Source organism: Hoplias malabaricus, chromosome 3 (assembly GCF_029633855.1).
Source record: "Hoplias malabaricus isolate fHopMal1 chromosome 3, fHopMal1.hap1, whole genome shotgun sequence".
Lineage (NCBI taxonomy): Eukaryota > Metazoa > Chordata > Actinopteri > Characiformes > Erythrinidae > Hoplias > Hoplias malabaricus.
The window spans coordinates 60,574,093-60,591,758 of record NC_089802.1 but is presented as its reverse complement, the minus strand read 5'-3'; the positions used below and the strand labels follow the sequence as shown (position 1 = coordinate 60,591,758).

The 17,666-nt window shown below is 38.2% G+C and overlaps 1 protein-coding gene across 4 annotated transcripts in view; it reads left to right on the top strand.

Moving 5' to 3' along the window:
* The window catches only part of ryk (receptor like tyrosine kinase), a 66,415-nt gene continuing 48,749 nt past the window's right edge, over window positions 1–17,666 (top strand). For 2 of the 4 annotated variants that reach the window (XM_066665540.1, XM_066665539.1), the window contains exon 1: window positions 6,249–6,856. In XM_066665540.1, the coding sequence (XP_066521637.1) occupies window positions 6,688–6,856 (169 nt within the window). In that variant the 5' untranslated portion in view covers window positions 6,249–6,687. Of the gene's footprint in view, window positions 275–6,247; window positions 6,857–17,666 lie in introns of those variants that run through there. The other 2 variants (XM_066665542.1, XM_066665541.1) reach the window with 2 other exon arrangements.

Sequence of the window (17,666 nt, the reverse complement as noted above, 5' to 3'; positions counted from 1 at the left end):
GCTTGTTCCAAATTCTTCACAAATAGCAAATTATTTCCACCAGGTCAGGGGACCCTCATTGGCCACCAGAGGACGACCTGTGGCCTAAAGCGGATGGTAGATTTGAAAGGGCTTTTAGGTGTTAACCCAGGTCCATTCAGTAAGAGGTAATAACTGAAACCTTCTGAAGTTAAAAAAGAGACGTTCCGCTCAATACACTTACATTTGAAAGGGCTTGGTTCCAGTCTGTAGGGCCAGTGTGTCCCTCTTCAAGTGTTTGAACCAGGTCTATGAGGTAAGTCAGAATCTTTTTTTGCTCTTTTGTGTTTGTCACCTCTCATTTGTAGAGCCATGGTCCTGGTCTATGGAGGCCACCTGTTTGTTTGTGGAAGGTTTAGGAGCTGGAAGGTGGCTTTTAAAATCTTGGTTCAGGTCTGTGGAGCTAATGGGATCTTCCTAAATGGTTGGATTCCATTCCATGAGACCCTGTTCCTCTGGTATAAAAAAAAAGGCTCTGTCCCCCTCCCCTGCCCTCCCCCTGAAGGGCTATATTCTGGTCTATGGCAACACTGGGATCTTTCTCAAAGATTGATTCCAACCTGTAGAACCAGCTGGACCCATCTTTGGAGTCTAAACGCCCTCTAGAGCCTCTTAGAGGCAGTTTATCTGCAGCAGGTTCACAGAGGCTCCAAAGTGCACTTTCCCTGATTTTACTTTATGCTTGATGGAGAAACCTGGACAAACGTGTGATGATTTATATCTGCACCAGCCATAACATTATAAAATCCTTGTTTAAAAAACTGTGTCTATTTTATCAGCGCCACGGACCACACAGGAACACTTAGTAGTTGAAAAATCACAGGATGCATTAGATCTATAGCTCTGAATACTATGTTACGTTATCTTATTCTCCAATGGTCAGGCCCACCACAGAGCAGGTATGATTTGGGTGGCGGTAGAAACAAATGAGGTCTTGGAGTAGTAGGTGTACTTCTACAGTAGGTGTATTTCAGTTAAATACAGATTAGACATTATTAGATGTTTTAAAGTGTTTTCTTTGTGTGTGTAGCATATAATCGTAATTCAAACATTCTCCTGATCCTTTGTCATTTTTTTTCAACAAAAATTGAGTAGTTTGAAAATAGCAAGCAAGGAAAATGTATCACTGAATTCAGGAGTGTTTTATTTTTGAATTAGAAAGATGCACAACAAAGATGTACAAATTTTACAAAATGTTAAACAAAGATGTACAAATAAGTTTGAAAGAATTCGATACTTTCCTTAGCTCTTAAAAATGCTTGTATGTCTTGTTTTCCAAAGAAAAACTATAAAACTTTATTAAAATTTAAAAAAATTGAGTGAGAGCTATTTCCTGTTTCACTCAGATGTTCACAACTAAACCATATTCTGTTCTTTGTCTTATAACCAAATGGTAAAGAATGATCCTGGTTGTCTGTGTGCTCAGTCCGGAGAGTTTGGCTGTTGTGATTTCAGCAAACCACCAGATGTCACTGTTTTAAGCCTTTAAATCTTCTGCCCAATCCGGATGAAGCTTCAAAACATCATCCACCTGTCTGAGACTTGAATGATTACTAATTGGAGTCAGCAGTGTTGTCTTGGTTCAGTTCAGCAGCTTTGCCAGCAGTCTTGTTGCTTTCTGAAAATAGGACCTTATTTTGTTGTTGTTTTGGCTGTTGTCTTTAGATAAGGCTGAATTTGAGTTCTCTTGGGTAAATGCATTTTAGAGATTTCTGTTTTATCCGTTGTTTATTTGATTTACCAGCTTGACACAATGAATATTGTAAACAAGGGTTGTCTGTATAGGGTGACCAGACGTCCTCTTATTTTAGACTTAAAAAAAATGCGGTTACAGATAATGGATGGATGGATGGAAAAATGTCCGGCCAGAATTTCACAAACGTCCGGGATTTTGTTTTTCTAGAGATTACATAGAACTTCGAGAAGCGTTTCGTTCACAAACTAGTCCCGCCCTCCCCACTCCGATTGGTTCCCTTGAGTGAGAAGGGGGCGTGGTGAAGTAGCCTAGAATCTTCTGATTGGACGATCTGACTGTAGAGCAACTGTTATTGGTCGATAACCTTCTCTGTAAACATTTAATTGGTCAGTCTGCACGTCAGTATTCCTTGTTTACGTCAGGCAAAGCTCATGTACCTACCCTCATCTCGAGCAGCTATGCTGAAACGTAAATGTAAGTTCTCGGATGAATTAAAAAAAGAAATTCCCATGTTTTCAGAACGGCAGCGAGGGGCGAGAGCTCATCACCCAACAAACCCCCCCCCCCCCCCCCTCCCGAGACGTGTCCTCTTTTTCACCATCTCAGCATTTTTTTTTTTTTTGCTTCATTGGATATATGTGGTTTTCTGTTATGACGAAATGTGTTGTTTTTGTTTGGTTTTATTCTGTGAAATATATTCTGGGTTATGTTTGGAGACGTCCAGGTCTTTGTTGTTTGAAAGGGCTTTTAGGTGTTAGTCCATGGCCATTCAGTAAGGGGTAATAACTGAAACCTTCTGAAGTGAGAGACTTTCCATTCAATCCACTAACATTTGAAAGGGCTTGGTTCCAGTCTGTAGGGCCAGTGTGATCCTCTTCAAGTGTTTGAGCCAGGTCTATGAGGTAAGTCAGAATCTTTTTTTGCTCTTTTGTGTTTGTCACCTCTCATTTGTAGAGCCATGGTCCTGGTCTATGGAGGCCACCTGTTTGTTTGTGGAAGGTTTCGGAGCTGGAATGTGGTGCTTAAGCCTATTTTGTTTCAGGTCTGTGGAGCTAATGGAATCTTCCTAAACAGTTGGATTCCATTCCATGAGACCCTGTTCCTCTGGTGTGTGTGTGTTTTTTTTTTTTTAATAAATAAAGGGTCCATCCCCCTCCCCTCCCTCCCCCTGAAGGGCTATATTCTGGTCTATGGCAACACTGGGATCTTTCTCAAAGATTGTTTCTAACCTGTGAAACCAGCTGGACCCATCTTTGGAGTCCAGATGCCCTCTGGTGTAAAATAAGGGCCACTTCTCTCCCTATCCCTGTCCCGATTCCCACACGCGCGCACACACAAATCCAATGTTACTGAATTCTGAAGGGCTATGTACTGGTCTATAGCAACACTTGGAATAAAAATGGCTCCGTTCGTTATTGCTTGGCTTGTGCTGCAAAAATTATCGTTTGTGATGGTTCTGTTTTTGAAAAATTAGACATCTTATTACCTGTTGCGTAATGCAAGCCCCTCATTAGTTGCCAAATCAGGCCAAACTCACTAAAGTGGTCTCATTTGTTAAAGTTGTTGAGTTATATGCTAAGCAAAATTAATTGAGCCAGAAACCACACAGCACTTCTAGATCACACCGAGTGGCCTCATAGCTCCGTTTGTGCTGATAAAAATAATTTTTGTGTTATTTTCATAAGTGATTAAGCAATTCTCATGATCAAGCTAAGGCTAAGAAATATTTTTTTGAGCCAGTGACATCAAGCAGCCTTTCATTAATGTCCAAATTTCACCAGACTGGTCTCATTTGTAAGTGCTGCATTTGTGCAGAATAACAGGAAGCATCTACAATTTTTGGGATTCAGCCAGTGGCGATTGTCCTAAGACTGCAAGGGAAGCTCAGCTTCCCCTAAAATGTCAAAAAATAAGTGATCAAATATATACTGTTGTGTGTACATGTCATTGAATAAATGTGCACTACAACGCGCTCAACTTTTGTTCAGAATCAGCTTCTCATCACTGATAAAGACGCGGCTTTCCTCTCAATCCGCAGCCTCAGTGATTTAAACAGTGAGGACACTGAGCGTCCACAGAGTTCAATGGAGAAGCAGCGAAGTGCAGCGAAACGAGACGAGTGATTGGATAAATGCTGGGCTTTGTCCCACCCATCGGACGCTCAGCGTCTCTGGGGGTCTATGGAGCAGTGGGCTGGCCTCGGCTGGCCCGGACGCTCAGCTTCTGCATGATGATTGGATGATCTGTCTGAGGCTGAATCCCTTTTTGATTGACAGCGAAATGAGCGAATCAGCGATCCTTTGGTGTAAAGATCCGTGGGAGCATTACATTTTCATTCTGTTCTGAGTTGAACCGGAGATTTTCTTAAACCTCTTAGCGGCATTTTGTTTGTTAAAAACGACTAGTGACAAATCGAGCTTCTATTTCTGGTGGGGTTTTTGTAGCTGCTTGTGTCTGGAGACTGACTTCTATCACTCTTTCTGACTTCTATCGCAGTTTCTAGCGGGTGCTGCTGAGCTCCTCCACCGTCCCTAGGCCGTTGAAGCAGCCTAGCTCTGCTGGCCATTGAGAGGACACTAGTCAAGTCCCTGGAAAAGACGCCTTGTTGGTACGACAGGGTCACAGATCATTTTCTTAAAAAGGAACGGAGGGTAGAAATTACGTATAAATAAACCGACACATTTTATGACGTAGGCCGAAATTGAGCTTCCCCTCCTTGAAAGACCAGCATCCGCCACTGTAACGAAACACTCAAAAAACACATTCTAATGTTAAAAGTTGTTTTACAAAAAACTAAATTCTTTGTTTATTCCATACAGTTAAAATATCATCAAGCTGTAATCAGGTGATTGCATAATCACTTTATAACTCAAGAATTAAAAGATTACATTTCTTTTGACCAGCACAAATGCAACACTAATGAATAAGACCTATTTGGTGCGATTTGGCCACTAATGAAGGGCTGATGTCACATTTCAATAATAATCGCTTAATACCTGAATGATTAAAATAACACAAGTGATGTCACAGGCTCATATAAATGTTTTAGCAAATATTTTTTTTACCAGCACAAACACAGCACTAACAAATGAGACAATACCTCATTCTCGCTCAGTCTGTGGACACCTTCTGGTCCATACAGGAGTAGTGATGCACTCTGGCCCAGAGTGGGCAAAGAACAAGGCAAGGAAGAGACAGGTTGGCTGACATGCATATTTACCAAGATACAGTTACCTATCAAATGATGATGGTTCTCAGTCATGGTGAAGAAAATAAAAAAATCTACCATGATCTAGAAAAATAGTTCCACTGACTGTCAGCAGAGAACCCAGACTCACCTTTTCAATGATTTTCCTAAAGATGAGCTTAACAAATTTCTTCCAGAAGGCTGGAGTAGTGGTGCCCTTTTTGCCATGGAGTGGATGGTAGAGTTTTGGGTGTGTCTGAAGGGTTTTTTTAAAAAAATAAAGATTAGAGTTATGTGCAAAGTTACCATTTAAGAAACAGAACCTCGATTTTCTTTTTTTTTTTTTTTTTCTCCCCCATTCCAAATTAAAAAAAAATGTATTTCCACCAGGTCGCTTCAGCTCCACCCCGAGAGTTATTGCATTACAAACAAGTTAACCAGTGAAACATCACAAGAGTCACAAACAGATTACTGTTAGAAGACTAAAACATTCATTGAGTTGTTAGGTCAGAGTTTTTTTTAATAATCATGTCAGATTTTATTGTATAACACCGGCTCAAAAAAAGAGCTGCCCTCACAGCTCACATGCTGACTAGTATATCACTGAAGATTAGTGACTGGAAGGAGAGCGATACCAATGACTATGGAGCAAAATTAAGTGAACAAGGCATGTGGAGCATGTGAGGGACAGATTGAGGAAAAAGGAGGCTTGTCTGGAAAGTGTCCCAAAACTACTTTGTGAAATTTAACCTAATCTGCTTTAGACAAATGAAAACAATACAAAATTAACTAAATAAATTATAGAGGCATTATCTTCCCCATGAATAATCTGATAAGGTGATTGGAAATGGTTGTAATATTAACTACTGATCAATCACAGAAAGGAAAGTGAGCCTCCCATCAATCATAGCTCAGAGCAGGATTATAAATGTCAGGAAGAACAGTTTAAAGGGCAATTCCAATTAGGTTTCTGGTGAAAACTTCTAATGTATTCATGCTATGAGATGGTTCTAACTTAATTAATAATTAAACTACTCTGCACCACACAACAAAAGACTTTTCACAGACAAATTAACAATATCAGACAAAAAATCATGAGTTGAAACCCAGGTCTTTTTCTCTTCACAATAAATTGATAAAATTTGTGTTCTGCAAATAGCGACCCTAGAAAACCCCCAATCTTTGCAAAGTCGGAGTCTGTGACTAAAAACCCATTGTCTTTGTGTGAGAGCGTGTTAGATTTTAGAAGTCTTTTCAGAGCCTCTTAAGACGGTCTGTGGTCTGAAAGCCTCCGGACCAGCGACAGTTACTGTGTGCGCCTGCGCAGTGCAGCGCTGTGACCCCGCCCCCTTCTTGGTGAAAACCGAGATTGTGGTGTGGAGCGGAGTGGAGGGGGAGGAAACACCATGAAAGGAAAGTCTGGAAACGGACTCCTCTCGGGCAGCTTTTCTCTGTAGAACTTAACTTTCATTTCGTTTGTTTTGTGTTTACTTTGAGATTGGAGGATGGAAGAATTAAGTTCGCTAATTACTAAGTGAGCTTGACGGTAAAGTTTCCTCTCGCCGCGCGGTTTGAACAGTTGTCGTTACTGTGTGCGGAGTTTGAGTTGTGGGCTGTGGAGTGTTAGCCTTGGTGTTAGCTCGGTGAAAAGGAGCCGGGGCTGTTTAGTCTCCGTGCAGCGGTGTTTTTAGCATGTTGCCCTCGGGAGGCAGCTGGAGCTGCGGATGAGCTGGTGCTGGAGCTGCGCGGCTGAAGCGGAGATCGAGCGCGGGGCGAGTGAAGCGCAATGCCACGGAGACCGAGGAGCGGAGCGGGCTGCTCTCTCCTCCTCCTCCCGCTGCTCCTGCTTCAGCAGGCCCTGAGCCTCAAACTCGCCACAGACACCCTCCAAAACAACTACCACCGGCCCAGCGTCAACGTCTACATGAGCGAGGAGGAGGTGAAGAAACTGCTTGGTACGTGTCTCACACATCCTTCTCTCTCGTTTTATTGTGTTTAAACCATGGTCTATGGTTTTAAATGCTGTTTTCAGCTGGAGCGTGAGCAAAAACCAACCAAACTTTCAGCTTCTCAGAGACACAGATTTATTTTCAGCCAAAGCAGTAACAGGACGGAGATGAGATTAAATCTTAAATGACTCCCTGCTCATGGAGTTTCTTTCCTGTCCGAAACAGTCTGTTGAGAATGAGATTTTATAAAACGTGGATCCATTGCAGGTTAACTGCTCAGATTTGTAAATCTTAGTGTAACCTGATATTAAGTGTTCACTGTATCGCCACAGGTCTTACATTACACCTTTACAGTGCCAAGTCGAATTCACGAATCAAGCAGCTGTTTGATCTGAACAAAGTAAAAGCAGGTTGCGTTTTGTTAAGTGTAGCTTTTGTTTAAGGATTGCTGCTGCACCCATGGTGTACTCTAAATATTAGGCATATTAAAATATTAATATTGGTTTCTATTAGATTTATAATGTCCTTTTTGTGTACAAGCTACTCAATGACCTACACGAGGTATGGGGGGGGGGGCATCAGTAACGTTAAATCACTGAACTTAACTCTGCTCCAGACTTTAGCAGCTGTTGGCTAACTGTGTGTTACAGCCCCATACACTCCAAAGCTGAAGGCCCACACATTTTTTATCAGCCCAGCTCCTGGAGTCCCTTCCAAACATAGCAAAGAGCATAAAATATATTCAAGTAATACATTAGCAGTGTAATAACAAAATGGTAAGCAAGAGTAGATTGTACTCTCCATTCATATATTTAAATAGTTTCCGTGGAAATTCTACATAGGTTTTTTTTCCTCATTTTTAAACTAACAATACATCCAGAATTTAAGTTTGTTTGAAGCTGTTCTCTTTGGTTTTATTGTTTTGTGGTAAAACAGAAGTTTAAAAGTGTGATGTGTGAGCAGCAGCCAAGCATTCCTGGTTGCATCACATAGAGAGCACAATTGGTCTAGTGAATTTGCATTGAGTGCAGTGCATTATGTGAAATAAGTGTAGTATTTGTAGTTTTCAGTTAGTCTATTCTTAAACAGGACACTACTGGCACTTCATCTGTTTCAACTTTTCAAACCTTGAGAAAATTACACATCATTATGCATATTATGGATTGTTTAAAGATCTTTGCAACTATTGCAGTGCGTATATTGTTGCTATATAGTCCACCCTGTCATGAACAGTGAAAATGTTTGGTTTCGGAACGCCAATTGCTGTTGTTTTAACTTGTTTCAAAAGTGGGCATGGATTTTGCTTTCATGAATGTTGTTGTTAAAACTCATGTAAAAACTAGATTGCATTCTATATAACTTGAAAATCCCTTGTAGGTTAGCCTATTGTCTAAGGCTTAACAATTCATAATTTTGTTTGGCATATGCAATTTGAAAGTTTGCTGTTCTTATTATAGAGTTAATTGCAACAAATTTGTTTTAGTTTAACTAGTAGTTACAAATTTGATTAGAAAAATTACATTTTTTTTTCTCCAAATATCTGAACCTTTTGCGGAATGTATGAAGAAACACTTTGATGGATCATTCTAAAGACATGTATCCTGATTTACTCACTTCCTCATTGGGGGGGGAAACTTGCAGGAGAAGTGAAGTCATGGAAACCTAACACAGGTTGTCAGTTTCCCAGCTCAAAAAAAGGTTTTTTGTTATTGGATTGCACTTTATAGTTGGATGTCATGCAATTTGTAGAAATTTGTAACAGCCTTATAAGGCTGATTAGTGTGACTTAGGCAATTTAGCTTTTTTTTATCTTTGGCAGCTTTGTATTAAATATTCAGTAGATATTCAAGAGGATGTTTTACATTATTTCTAAGAAGTCTCACATGCACTAACATGTCTAAAAATGTGTGTGTATCTTCAATAAAGGAAAGGATTTACTCCTTTTAATTAACTTTGGCCAAGTGATGCAATAATCTGAAAACCTAGGCTGCTTTTAACCATGGCTGGGTAATATTTATTGAGCCTGGTGCTTTGAAAATCACAGTCAAATATTTTGAATTTGGGCGTTGAACCAGGAGAGACCTGGGTAAAAGAAATGGCAGATGGGCAAATTATGCTGAGCCCGAAAATTGACTTTTTTTTTTGTGTCTTTTACAATTTTTTGGGCAAAGCCTTGTAAATGATAATGTTATGCTAATTTGACTGGCAGCGCAAATTGTTTTAATGTTCTGTATCATATGATGTAGGGTGTGGTCTTTTTTATTGCTTAATGAGTAGCATATGAAAGAGGGACACGAATTGTATTGTGCTGGCATGGGGTGAGGCTTGTTCTGATTCATGGCTTTTTACATCCTGCATGTTAATTACACCGTAACCTGGTGAGTCAATCTAAAATGTAATTGTTAAATATTGTTTTAGACATTAGCAGTGATTAAAATAATATTTTACAATTACATTTTTCTTGTCTCCCCAGTCTTGTGTATTCAATAGACAGTCATTTATTTCCATAGCTTGTCACAAGTCCTGTTGTAGAGTTTAGCCTTTGGAAAAACACATGCTCTATTCATCTAATGTGAATTGTTTAATGATTGTTTGTTGCTGCATTGTGGTGGTTTTGAAACCAGACATTATCACACGTGTCACTATGTGTGGCTAAATGAAAGGCTTGGAGCCCAGCAGTGACAACTTCCTCTAAGAAAAAGGAAACCGTACGTAACAGCAGCAATTTAGTTTGAAATTGTTCCAGAGATTCTGTGGGCCTGTGTATACAGCAAGTCCCTGAAGTGTACTGTGTCCAAACTTGTTTATATTCAATATAAATATTAGATTAATTCTGATGGTGTAACTGTGTAGTTCCCACACAACATTCTCATGCAAAATTAAATTGAATATGTTTAACACCAAATTTCTAATTCATGAAGAATGGAACTAATGCTGCCTTCAAAGTCTGGAAAAGGTTTGGCCATTATTTTATTTATTCATTGCACGTCTTTGTCACCATTATAAATGTGCTAATGATATCACAGTGGCCACAGTGCTCCCCCCCATTGTGGAAATGGTGATTTAGCATAAGTGGTGCGATAAATGCTCAGTCCAATCCCAAACACAATTTTTACTGTGTACATGTAAAGAAGAATGTATAAGAAATTATATAGATTATATAGACAATAGATTGAACTCTGTTGTAATTTTAGCCTTTGCACTGTACATAAGTATAATCTTCAATGAACATGTGATATGTAACTTTTTTTTTTTAAAACATACAAATCTTAACTAGCTGAGAACTTCAGCTCATTTAGCTACTGCACGTAGTGCTTATTTGAAGCCACACTGAAGATAAGATGCAAAAAGAGCATTTCAACAATGCCACTAGATAACTAGCAGAAAAATCTGTGAAGTCAGAAAAAAATGTTTCATTTGTTTAATGCTGTGAGGTTGACAGCCTTAATTTTTTTTTTTAGCTGGAATTTTATTAAGTCAACTTTAAGTTTTGTCTGTCATTTGTATTCATGTTTGAGTAATTTACTGATTATTTTGGTGATGAATCATCTGAGTTCATGAAAGTGCCACAGTGGAGAGTAAGACAACTGTTTAAAAAAAAAAAAAAAAAAAAAACAGCTTAGTTTTTCAAAGTTTCCTAGATTTAAGAAAAGATAATGTTGAAATATATAAACAGTATGTGGCTTACTCACTTTTATACTTGAAGAGACCTGTAAGAGAAATGAAAACACACCTGTTCAAATTGTCAGCTAAATAAATTTAAGACAGTCTGTTTTCGCCAGTGTGCTTGACCCTTGTCTTATCATTGAAGACTGGTGAAGTCTGTAGTGGAGTTTTTACAGTCTCTGTTGCTCACACTCAGATCATGATTTTTTTGTTTGAATGCACTGAAACATATATTGAAAATGAACTTATCAGAATGCTGGGATGTTATTTATCAGAATAACAAATTGGAGCAGTTAGTCCCAAAGCACTTCATTAGTCTGTGGAAACATCATCTCTGCCTCCGATTCTGGTCTCCTTACAATTTCTTCTCTCTTTTCTTTCTGTTAGTAATTTCAGTTCACATCCATATGTATCTTGCCAACATGGGATTTCTGTGCCAGGAGGTTTTACGTCCGAAAATACACTTTGACAGTTTTTGGAAAAATATGTGATGACTTGTGTTTTCATATGTTAGGTTGGTTTGTGGTGTGATTAAGACTGAGGGATGTTTTGGGCTTGATAGCTGTGATTCATAAAGAAACCAGCAGGCTTGAAGCTCACAAACAACTTGCTCAGTGTTGACGGATGATAAATATTGTCAATAAGGGCTAGTGAATATTCTTTCATCGAGGGATGCCTGACTTGTCAATATTGGGTAACATTAAGCAGATTCCCCAGCTTTGTTCAGATTTACACTGTCTCTTAAGAGTTTCTGTTGAGGAAAAAGAGGCTTTTTAAACTTGCTCCTTGCACAAATCTTGTTTCTTGTTAGCTTTAAATCTGTCTGCGTGGGTTTTTTTATTTTTATTTTTTCCCCTTTGGCATATATGCAGCATCAAAAATTGCAACCCAAGTGCAAAAATCTCCTATATTCAACATTTGTGTCTGGTTAAACACAGATGTATAAAAAAAATATACAGGCAAATTGGTCAATGTCTGTATGGTGCTGGTGTTGCTAATTTTATTATTATTATTATTTTGGTATTTAAATATGAAGTTTTTGTAAGTATGTGCTCAAATATTCCTTTTTTTTTCAATTTATAAGAATGAATGCTTTGCAGTTTTCTGTATCTTACATTACATTTGTGAAATAAGTTATGGCCACTGCCAGTCTCAATGCAATAGAAATGTGCCTTATGCTAGAGGAAGACTGAGGGCCATTGTTTGATGAAGCCGACACTTACCTTATTGTATCTGCTTATCTCAAAGACATCGACAGCCTTCAATTATGGGCTAAGATAGCCTGAGAGGATCAGGTGTATGCTGCTGTGTGGTGCAGGAGTCTGATTGTCACTGATGTGGTTTCAGGAGCTTGTAGTCTGATTCGTGAAGATCATGTGCGTCCTTCTGGAACATTCTTAGACTCTTTTGCTACCCACCACTCCCCCCCTCTCCTTTTTCCTCAGTCATGTAGCCACTGTTTTTGACATCTCTTTATTAGTTTGATCAAGTTGAAGCTGATTCAATGTCATATGTTCACTGTGCTTGTTGTGTTTGTAATTCTGTAGACGATTGAGCTGGAACTGCATTTAGCCAAAGCTATTTAAGCAATGGTTGCCAAAGTGTATAAACTTGAATTTTCTCTCTCTCTCACACACTCCCTGTTACTTCCTTTTTGCCCTTCTTCAGGGTTTCTGAAGTTCTGTAATTCTTTTCACAGATCCTAATCTTCAGCCAGTTTTTTTTGCAAACTCTGCTACAGAGCAAACAGCTTCATCCCTTTATAACATACAACTGGAGGGCTTTTCTTTGAGGAAGGGTATGATGTATGTAAAGGGGACCCTGATTACTCATTTGTCTTGTAAACACTGACTGCCAGGCAGTGATTTGAGTTTGATGCGTTTATTCATTCTATTTATTTACATTTGCATTGCAGTGAGCCTGCTCTGATCTGAGGAGTTCTACCAGGTCTGATGCAAAGTAAACATATAGAAAATGTCATTTTTCACAGGGAAAATTTTGGTGGTAACCCCATTTGGCCTTATTTGGGGATGCTTACAAATGGCCTTGGACCATGTTGAAAAAATGCTACATATAATATCTGTGTTACCTGTAAACTTAACTGGCTGTTGTTCAAATTGTTCTGGAGTTACATTGAACTAAATGTCCCTATCTGTCTCAGTTAGAGAGACAATCTTATTCTGGATAAAATAAATGGTTAAAGCCACAAATGTTTTCCTATTTCTAACAATTAAACATTATTTTCTTTTTCATAAATTTGCTCTGAAGTGGCACAGAATGAATGATGCAGGCTTTTTTTGGTATGGGATGTTGCCTTAAGTTGGACTTTGCTTGGGTGGGTCTGATTTGTTTTAATTCGCATCGGCTGTGCCAAAGGACCAATCGGAGTTGACAGTATGTTTACGTCCCTGCTACTGACGTTACTGGGTGGATCTGAAATGCCCTCAAAGAGCTTTTTAAGCTACTACTGAATAATGTTAATATATAAGTATGCATTGAATTAAACATTTGTAAATGCATATTCTGTCACACGCTTAAGATTAAAATGCATTCAATTTAGAATCAGAGATTATATTAAATCCTTATTCAGAATATTTTGCTACATACTACTACTGCATAGCCAGTAACCTAACAGAGTTATTTGGAGATCATTGAGTATTTTAAATGTGACTGTGTAACATTTTAGAATAGTTAATTTGCCTCTTAATAATATTTTTTTTTTAATGTGGGTTTTTTTATTATTATTATTATTATTTTTTTTTTTTTTTTTTTTTTTTTTTTTTAGCTTACAAGATAATTCATGTATGCAACCATGCGGAAGACGTGCTCTGTATTGCTATGACCTTTTAACACCTCCATTTCTGCTACATTTGATTGTGGTATAACAGAGCATGCTTTTCCATGTATGGTTTCATTGCTTCCTCAATGACATCACTGTTTATTTTTCTGCATTGTTCATTCTGACAGCAGTAGATCCAAGGGGGAGAGCATAGACCTGGCTTTGCCTCCACCAGTAGTTTACTTTTGTCCTCAGTCCAAATCTTTTATATGGCTTGAGAGTAATATGTGAACTATGCAGGCCTACTCTGGCTGCAGACACGGTCTACCCGTGTGTGTGTTATTCTGGGGCATAGTAGATATGCTCAGTGGATGGGAAAAACCTTAGTGATTCATGACACAGGCTTGTCGTTTATTTCCTTGAATAAAAATGTCAGATACCTTTTGAGTTACATCAGAGCTCTTGATGATTTGTTCTACATTTACTGGATCTGTAATAATGTAAAAGGAAGTTTTCCATAGAGGCAGACACTTGATATTGGTCAAAAGTGCAAGTATGAAGATTGCGACGGGAGTTCTACAGGGTTTAAATTCATTCTCCCCTAGTTTGGTAAGTGTCGTCGGACTGTTGTGTGTTCTGTAGTATAAATGTGTAGAGAATGCTAGGGAGGCTTTAGTAGAGAATGCTAGGGAGGCTTTTAAACTTTGTTTTTCTGCATTTCCGAGTTGCTTTGTGTTTCAGTTTAGTGGGATTAAATCTGCCAGGTGTGCCAAAGAACACACACACAGAAAGAAAAACATGATTCAATTCTTATTCTGTACTGTATCTAGATTAACATACATTTTTATATACTTAAATAAATGTATAGTTTTGTTTTAGATAAACAGTTATAGACCATTTGAAATAATGCAATTATTTCTTTACAGCTAGGAGAGATTAAGTAACTCGAGGAAGTGATGAAGCATTTCAGGTGTAAATGTAATTTCTTCTTGCAAACAAGCCTTGATGTATGTAATAGTATGGGGTCTTCATTTTCTTTATTGGACATTATTCAGGACTAAGGTCATGCCAGTCCAGCATCCGCACTGACTGTTTAACAGCCATACCTGAATTATATATGGGCATTCCTGAAAAAGATGGTATTTTTAAGGCATCTTATGCTATTGTATGTATGTTTTATCATCAATGGTGCTGTGACAAAGTGAAAGTCCCCTTTGTCCAAATCACATGCCCATGACAAACCCTGAAATGTGAACTTCTTGCTGGTAATGGTCTTGATGGTCCAGTTCTTGTAAGATCAGAAATATTGATTTGTGTTACTACGGTACATACAAGCCATATGGGGGTATCTGTGGCCTAAAGGTTAAAGGTGGTACAGTTTTGTTGTATGTTGTACTATGATAATAGAAGAACATTTGTCATGTTTCTTTAACATAACGTTTTCACTACGGTTCATCCCAGATGCCTCCAAACCCAGAGAGAACAGTTTGTTGAAACATTCAGTCATTTATTTTTCATGTATTTGTTAGCAAAGTGATGATCCAAAGTCAAACCCCTCCTGGATGCTGCTTTTGTACCAGATTAATTACAGTCACATTTTTGTCAAAGTTAAATCACAATATATTTTAATTATTTTACCTCATTATTCTCACTAACTTCACCCTGTCCCAGCTGTTTTGAAATTGTTTTAGGCCCGAATGAAATTAATGGATGTATATTTACAAATAAATGAAACTGACCAAAGAAAACATTAACTATATTGACTCCTTAATGTCTGCAATAAAATACAATTCAAAGTTAAATGAGAAATTCAGTGCATTTATTGCATTTTTTTTGTTTTGTCTTATCTGTTAATTTGTGATAAGTAGTCACATATGCCAAGCTTTAGTACATTCTGTGCTGAGTTGCCGCACACTTTAATGTATTAATAGTCCTACATATTTCATACCTTACCTCCCTGAATAATTTTGCATGAAAATGAGCTTTTGATGATACTTCAGATCTTTTATAGCTGTGTTGTCCTCTCAGTGACTGGTTCTCTTTTTTTGGTTTGGTCCAGAATGTTATGGGGATTTCCTGTGTATCCCTCAGGCTCCTTTTGCTCCCCCTAACCCCCCCCAAACTGGTGTAAACAGTCTGCTGTGATATGATGAAGGCATGTCTACGTAAAAGCCTATTTAATGGTGGCACTAGAAGGGTTTATTGGCTGATTAATGCAAGACCAACTATAATACCTTCCTGGTTTTCTTTTACATTCAATTAATCTTGCTGGAAAAGATTCCATATAGCTTTTAATATTTTTGTGTTGGATATGGATTACGCTTGAACACTTTTACGCAAACACATTTATTTTCATTGTAGCGGAAATTTCTGAGCCTTGTTGGAGAATCCCTGTCATCATTTGGTTAAAGAGAAACTCACGTTGTTACAGCATGCCACTTTTTTTTTTTTGTTTTTTTTTCCTCCCTCCCCCCCCCCTCCAGATGGTTGACACATCTCTACAATGTCTCAGGTCTGCACCCACGGCTCCCTCTCTGGGTTGACCTTGGCCCTTGGCCTCAATACATCATGTGTTCTCTAGCCAGTTTCTCTTAAGCTTCTTGTTAGAAGTAACAGTTAAAGGGAGTTTAAACATAAATCAAGCCCATTCCTTATCAGTAGGACATGGCACCAAAAGAAAGAAATATGTTAGTTGCTTACATAAATTACTTTTTGTAATGTTGGAAATGTTCATAAGGATGATCCTGATCCTTCGCTCATGACAACAGGGGGAAGGGAGAGTTAAGAAGCACTTGCGGCCTGTACGATTATATAGTGAGCAGTAATTTCACACTATACAATTGCCTTAAAAGTCTGAAACCATGTCACATAACAGCACAACTTGAAAACAGCTTAGAAGTGGAATTTTTGAGAATCCATTTAATTAATATTTTAAATGTTTACAATTTGCTCAATTTAAGGGAAAACTTTTAATTGATTTACGAACTTTCCATTACATGCAGGTTCACATTGGCAGAGATCATTTAAGAAACCTTTCTGTTGCGTTGCTCATATGAACCTTTTTAGGGTAAAGATTCATTTAGGTGATGTTGCATGAGATTAAATTAGCATTACAATGTATTTGTTCTTAACGCAACTTTATAAGAAACAGTACAGCCTCCTCACAGCTCAGCTAACAACAAACATTTGCCAAAACATACAAGCTTGCTCGTATAGGTTGAATTTAAGTTCCATAATTCGTTGCCAAAAAAAGTCAATCTTATCAGCAAGATCATTATTGCCACACAACAATGTGTCATGGATGTACATTTTAAATTCCCTGTAAACACTGTTGTTAAAGTGGCTATGTGCACTGTCATAAAACTATTATTTAAGCCTTGTCTGTTTGATTGCGGCTATGTAGGCATTTCATACCACAAAGTGATTGAGAGTTGTTGACATGAATGTTGTTGACTGTGTGTGTGAGAATTAATTTATTTAATCTTTTGTTTTCTGAAAGTGTCTGTGTAAAATCACAATGTGTCTCACCCATGAATGACAATGTGAACCATGGCATTAAATGTTAGTGGCTAAAATTGGGAGCTTAGCCTACATATCAGGCATAAATTATTCAAACATTGTTTGTCTAGAATTATTTCATAAGGTTGCCTGGAACCCTCTTGTCTAAGAAGAAACCCACTAAAATATAAATAAAAGCTATCCCTACAGCTTAGTTTTAACTATGTGAAGCTGTTAAGTCGTTATGTTGTGCACTGATATTTCTTGCACTGTATGTACATTTTATTGTTTAGACATTTATTAAGGGTTACTTTGCACAGTAATGTGTGTTTTCAGGAAAAGTACTTAAATTAAGGAAGCTCACTACTGGCAACTAACTAGATGTTGGTTTATTTAGGGAGGGGCCGACTCCTTGTTCCAGCATGGTGCCACGTCACGTGGCTATGATCTGAGAAATTATTTAATATTCTTGCATTTTATTTGACCTGCTATAGTACTTACATGCAGGACTCCATAGCTAGAAGCATTAAATAGGTAAAAACTATGAACAGCATATTTAAATATTATTAGATTTGCCTATTTTGTAAGTTTAATGTCCCTATTCTGTGTTGATTCTGTGATTTTCATGAATGGACTGGCAGCTGTAGGAATAGTTCATGCGGTTGTAATTAATAAAGGGAGGTTACTTCTTGTGAAGAACAGGCTGGATTCATTAACACACCGCCACAACTCGACCACGATTTATCGGGAGCCTTCCTCCTCAAAACAACGAGCTTTCCACAGAGACTTACCCAAAGGAGCCTTCAGACACTTGCCCCAGAAACACAGGTCTGCAGGAAGCTAATGTTCATTAATGAGCTGACAACCCGGTAC